At 41.4% G+C, this 6,487-nt stretch overlaps 1 protein-coding gene across 1 annotated transcript; it reads left to right on the forward strand.

Moving 5' to 3' along the window:
- Window positions 1-7: 7 nt before the first annotated feature.
- On the forward strand, window positions 8-6,178 carry LOC124880992 (low affinity immunoglobulin gamma Fc region receptor II-like). The gene is made up of 8 exons (XM_047386468.1): window positions 8-134; window positions 436-471; window positions 641-904; window positions 984-1,226; window positions 1,315-1,482; window positions 1,646-1,723; window positions 3,993-4,156; window positions 6,161-6,178. Exons 1-8 carry the CDS (start codon window positions 8-10, stop codon window positions 6,176-6,178), a joined length of 1,098 nt encoding a protein of 365 aa, XP_047242424.1.
- The last annotated feature ends 309 nt before the right edge of the window (window positions 6,179-6,487 follow it).

Genomic DNA, 6,487 nt, shown 5'->3' on the forward strand with positions numbered 1-6,487 from the left:
CACAACGATGAAGAGAGAGAACAACAACCTGGTAGAGGAAGAGGGCGGTCTTTATTCTTCGTCTCCAGCCAGAGATGAAAAGCATCAAATGAGTGAGAGAAGAATGGAGGAAACACCACAGAGTCTGCTGCTTTGTAAGTACAGAACATCTGTTAGTTTATCAGATGATTACTGCCTGTTCTGCTGATGATTGATGATGGTGGAGGATGCAGGAGAAACAAGTTAGACTGAATGAACTTTAGTTTCAACACTAAAAGATAAAAGATCATCTTAATATGTGAACTAAACACATGAACCCAGCTTAGAAACTATTAAAGGAGAAGAAAGCTCCAGATGTTCCATGGAGGTCTCCTGGAGGTCTGCTTCTATATCAGACATCAGTTTTATATCATAACTGAGAAGTTTTATTGAAACCAGTTTAAATGTTGTCTGTAGGTCTGAGTTTCCTGCTGTGCTGCAGAATAAACCAAGGTTAGTAACATTTTCTCTTCTTACAGTAATTCTCTCTCAGAGGCAGATACCAAAGTTATTCAGGAAGATATCTGCTGTCCATGGAGATCTCTGCTTTTAGGTTCTAATGACTTCATTCATGCAAAGACATGTTTTTCTCAATCAGTGAGTTTCATTTCTTTCCTCCCAGCTGGTCTGACTGTGAGTCCCAGTAGATCTCAGTTCTTTAAAGGAGACTCTGTGTCTCTGAGCTGTGAGGAGGACAACATCTCTACTGGATGGACTGTGAGGAGAAACACAGCCAGAGGAACCAGAACTCAGTGTGGAGATGGATGGGGGAGAAAAGAAGGTTCTACCTGCAAAACCAGCAGCATCAGAGAACATGATACTGGAGTGTACTGGTGTGAGTCCAGAGAGGGAGCAGCCAGCAGCAGCATCCAGCTCACTGTCTCTGGTAAGATCAGACTGTGGAGTTAGTGTTGATGAAGCTGTGTGGAAATGGATGAAATGCTGTAGTTTGTCTCTGTGTTGAGGTGGATCAGTGATCCTGCAGAGTCCTGTCCTCCCTGTGATGGAGGGAGATGACGTCACTCTGAGCTGTCAAACAAAGACTTCCTCCAACCTCCCAGCTGCTTTCATTAAAGATGGCGTCATCATCAGGACTGAGCCTGCAGGTCACATGACCCTCCACCATGTGACCAGCTCTGATGAAGGTCTCTACAAGTGTAACATCAGTGGTCATGGAGAGTCTCCATCCAGCTGGATCTCTGTCTCAGGTCAGGATGACTGATCTTCATCTCTAGAATTTATAAAGTCTCTTCATTCATTAATTGGTTCATAGCTTTAGAAATATCTTGATTTCAGTGAAACTCACCACCACCACTTGCACCACCTCCATCCCTCCAACCACTCCTCCTCCTGCCTCCTCATCATCTCTTCTTTCCATCTTGTTGCCTCTTGCATCTTTATGTGTTGTGTTTCTACTGGTGTTACTGGTTCTACTGGTGAAGAGACATCATCACAAGTCAAAAGGTGAAACATAAACTTCTTAATTTACTAATTAATTCTTTTTACCACATATTTACATATTTTTTAATAAATAAATAAAGTCCAGCATTTCAACCATCATTTAAATTTCCTCATTAAACTAAACATGATGAAGCACTGAATTGTGGGTAATCCCTGATTGTTTCAGCTGGTAAAGGAGACGACATCACGTACAGCGACGTCCAAATAACTCATCTTCAGCAACAGAAAGTCAAACCCAGCAGAGGTGAGGATGATGATGTGATGAAGGATGTTGGTGTCTGTGAGGTCCAGTCTGACTCAGTGGACATTTTAGTCTAAAAACTTTTCTCTGGCCAATATCTCTCAGATTATTGTGTTTAGGAAATATTTCAGTTTCTGAGAATCTTCCTGGATCTTGATCTGGTTTCAGTCTGAGATATGAGTTCTAACAACCTGCTGGAGGTTCTGGCCCAGATTCCCACGTTAAGATGAGTTGGTTCTTGTTAAACGCTGGAACTACTTGACTGGTTGATGCTGCTCTGCATTGTTTCATTTCTAGGCTTTATTCTACATGTTCTGCTTTAAGCTGAGCCTTGTATAAATGTATTTCCAGCTTTTCCTCTTTTAAGTAGGTCTTTGACCTCTGAAATGATCAATAATAATCTAATCCTCATCAGGCGGCCCAGATTAACTGCTGACTTGGTGTATTTCAATAGGAGACAGTGAGGACAAAGCTTGACATGTTGGACCGTCTCTGTCTGCAGTCTGTGGTTGTTCTGTTTAACAGACGAGCAGCTCTGTGGTCGTCCAGTTTCCTGTTTCTCATCAAAACGTCTCTGCTGAAAAACCAGCTGCAGAATTTAAACTCTCAATAAAATAAAAGACAGAAGATTCAGACCTAAAAACCTTTAGAAGCTACACCCGTTAGAAATGTATTTCTGTTCATTAAAAGAACGTCAGTCAGAAATGAATCAGTTACATTAATACATGATTTGAGCTTCCAGATGTTATAATAATTAAAAACACACGGATTAAAACCCAATAAACAAGATTAAAATCATTTCTTGTTTGTAAAAAGGAAGCTCAAGTAAATAGAAATGAAACAGAGTCGAGATTTAATGAATCAAAAATCACCAAGAGTTTAGAAATAAAAATATCAGTAATTTTAAAATAGAAACTGTTGGTAAATCATTTCATAAAGTTTTCTCACAGATGATTTTCCTGGTTAACCTCCTCCGGATCACAGAAGTAACCCTTTAGAACCCGACTGCGACCCGGTTCTGTCCTCTGCTAACAGGTTCATAGCAGAACGCTTTCTATGCATTGATCTCTAATTGTAACGCAGCGTTCAAATGTCCTCACTGACAGCAAAGAGGATTCATGAGCACAGACCCGGTTAATAAAGCTGATTCTGGTTCTGGATGTAAAACAAGGTTTTAAAGAGTTTCACATCCAGAACCTTTCAGAGAACCGTGTGGATTCTTCTGAGGCTTGTCTTCAAGCCAACCAATCAGGTCACATTTTGACCCAATATTTGACCCAACAGAATTAGTCAAGCTGTGGAGTTAATTAAAGAACCCGGCGACCCGCCGACCCAACTCCTGAGTCATGACTGTTGAACCAATATGTGGTCAAACTAACCCAACCTGTGATCCGCGAGCTTTTACCCAGAATAATCAAAGAATTGATCAGAAGATAAAGTTTTCTTCAAGACTTCAACTGATCAAAGATGTAAAACTGATGGAGAACCTGTTTGACTCTCAGATGACAGCAGGAAGGTGTTTATTGGTCCAAATCAGTTCATGACCTTTTTAATCTAAGAGGAGAGAGTTCAAAGAATGATGATAACCAGAGGAATCCATCAGAACCAGAACTTAACAAAGTTCTTATTTGGGTCCAATAAGTGCTGTAGTGCTGTATCACCAGATATGCACCACCTAACAAACATCTCTTTAGTTTAGAGACACGTCTGGACACAGAGACAATTACTGGTAAACAGGAGGGGGTGTCCTCCCTTTTGTTCTTGGTTCTGGTGTCTGGTCCTTCGTTTGGGTTCAGAACCGGTTGAATTTGAAGAATTTTACTGAGGTTTTAAACAAACATCTGAGGCAGAGATTCATTCACAAAGAGAGAACTTATCGTAACGTACATTCAGCACCACTGCAGTTCCTACAGGTTGGTTCAGGGTTTGGACCTGGTCCGGTTTGGCTCATTGATGGACAAAGTCTTCTTTAAGTTTCAGGACCGTTCTTCTACCAGAACCTGGATTTAAATCATGTTATTTTAGGGTTTTATTCATTGTTTTAAATGTCTCTGTTAACACAGTGACACCACAGTATTAGTAGTGGTAGAACCTCCTACTGGACCATGTCTAACTTGATACAGTGGACCCGTCCAGTATTGACAGAACCTTCTAGAAACCAAAGAAGAGTCCAGGTCTTCTACCTGACTGTCCCAACATGGTCAGAGCAGCTAAATCTGGTTCATATCTACGTATTAACAGTGTTTCTGTAATTGTGTTTTTCTTCTGCCAGATGGGCTGGAAACCTTCTCTCAGTTCTTCAGGACAGAGTTCAGAGAGGAAAGCCTCAAGTTCTGGTCGGCCTATGAATACAGAACCACTGATCCAGGAACAAAGCTGCTGTCCAAAGCCAAAATATTTCTACAGTCTTTATGGAATCAGAGGACCCATAAACAGGTACGTGGGGATATGTTCATGTCTCTGGAGCTGCAGAGATCTTATTGCTGCATCAGGAGCTGAAGAAGCTTAATGACTAGCTGATCTGTTGGCTGTTAAAGCTTCAATATATGGGTCTCTGTTAAAGGCATATCTGTGGGGACTAATCACTCCATAGCCATCAGCCTTGCAGGGAGCTGAGTGAACAATCATTAGGTGCAGCTGACTGAGGTCAGAAAGAGGGTCAAAACAGGGGCAGTTATGTCTGCATGAGACAGCTCTGGTTCCCTGACATATTTGCTTTGGGTTTGATTTTTTGTTTCTATGTCCTGTCTTGGCATTTTAAGACATACCACCATAGGTGTGATTGACTTCATTAAATCAGGGTTGCAGCTGGCATCCATCAGCCTGCAGGTCCGCTGCTTCACCTCATCCTCAAAGCTGGTGGATGCCTGTGTCCTATCAGTGCAACATGTGGCTGTGAAGGCTGGTGTGTATGTCAAAGGTCAATAAAACAGGGGCTGCAGTTGATGTGATGTTTCAGAGACCCTACTGCTTGATGGCAGCAGAGACCTCCCCATCTGAAGTCTCAAATATTTAGGATGGAGGTGCAGGATGATCCCATGCAAACTGCAGGGAGCAGTGCCAGGTACCCCTAAAATCTGTGATTCACCAAAGCAGGCAGGGTGATTGGTAGATTCTCTAGGCATGCTGACAGGTCTGGACATACCTCATCTAAACGTGATGGACAGGCGGGCAGAACCAGAATGCATGTAGGTGGTGTTCAGGAAATCTGCCATGTGGTCTGGACTATTCTTCCAGCCGTGAGAACTCTGGTCTCAGGCCTCCTGTGGGGTCTGTGGCTTTCAGAGAGCCAGTAGAAAAGAACTGATGTGTTCCTGTTTGGTCGTCACTAACTGATGCACCACCGATCTGTAGAACACTAACAAACAACAATAACCACAACCGCAGACTAAAAAAGCTTCAGGGAAACTTCCAGAGAAGAAGTTTCAGTGTGGTGTGGGCCGCTGGAGGTTCTGACTCATAGAACCTTTAATATACGTCTGTTTCATGTTTCAGGAGGTGTTTCAATCTAAATATGTCCCCAACCAATATCTGACCTTTAGTCACTCAGTCTGAATGCTTTTCTCTGCTAGGAACTCATCTCCAGCCTGTTAGATTCTGATGTTGGTCCAGATCAAGATCCTGAGGGACTGGAAACTAATGATGGTTCCTGGATTGATTCATAAAAGTTCCTCCAAGATTCAGAAACCGTGGAAACCTCAAGTTTCTATAAATGACCACTTTCTATCGCTGATGTATGAAGATCAAGCTAAAAGAAAATAAAGACAAGACTCTTGCATAAACCAGATTTATTTTAAATAATGAACTAAAGTGATTTTAGGAACCAGTGAAATTATGTTCTAGAGATCCATAGTTTTAAAGCCAGTATTCATCTTCCTGGCCTTCTTCATTCCTCTAAGAATGTTTTTTGTTCTAAATTGTAGAAATATCAGGTTTAAACTGTTTAATTAAAACTTTATAAATTTAACAACTAAAGTTTTTCTCATCTTGCAAGAAATACAGAGAGTGACGTTATTTTTACACCTTTTTCTGAAAAGTTATCAGGGTTTCATGACACCAAACAAGACTGAGGTGTTGAGATACCAGAAGAGATCCAGATAGATAATGACTTCCAACCTGCTGCTCACTTTCTCTACTGAGACCTTTTCTCCTAAAGTTCATAATCAGATCCTAGTTTTGTTTCCATTTGGAGGACAGTTTTGCTGTTATCACCGCTCCACACTAAAGGTTTACACTCCTACTGTGTAAAATACTTCATTATCAGGAGTCAAACCACGGTTGTATCAGTAGACTTAATGAGCTGATGTGTGATGGAATTTGGCTCTACAGCCATGTGTCAACAGAGAAAGGAGCAAAGGACCCGAGCACACGTCATTGAGGACCTCCTGATGTCAGAGTTTCCTGCCTTACTGCTAACATATTATCTCTTCTCTTTCGCAGATTAAAGAGAAAAGCTGAAGAAAAGTCTGAAATATTTTTCACCATGTGAGTTTTAATTCATGCAGAGCAGCAATGCATCATCTGGGGTTCTGGTTGACATGAGATACCATGATATGTGGTGGAGAGGAGGCTGGTAGCTGCTTTAGATCCCACTTTGTCACATTTACAAATGAGTCTGTTTGTTTTCATATTACAAATCTAGATAAAGTGTTTCATTCATTAGTTTTCAGATTATTGTTATATGCCAAACCACAACCTCTGAATGTGTGATCATGTGACTTTTTCTGTGGCATTACTTCTCAGTTGAAGTGTGCTTCCACCTAGTGG

Source organism: Girardinichthys multiradiatus, chromosome 14, assembly GCF_021462225.1.
Source record: "Girardinichthys multiradiatus isolate DD_20200921_A chromosome 14, DD_fGirMul_XY1, whole genome shotgun sequence".
NCBI classification, from domain to species: domain Eukaryota; kingdom Metazoa; phylum Chordata; class Actinopteri; order Cyprinodontiformes; family Goodeidae; genus Girardinichthys; species Girardinichthys multiradiatus.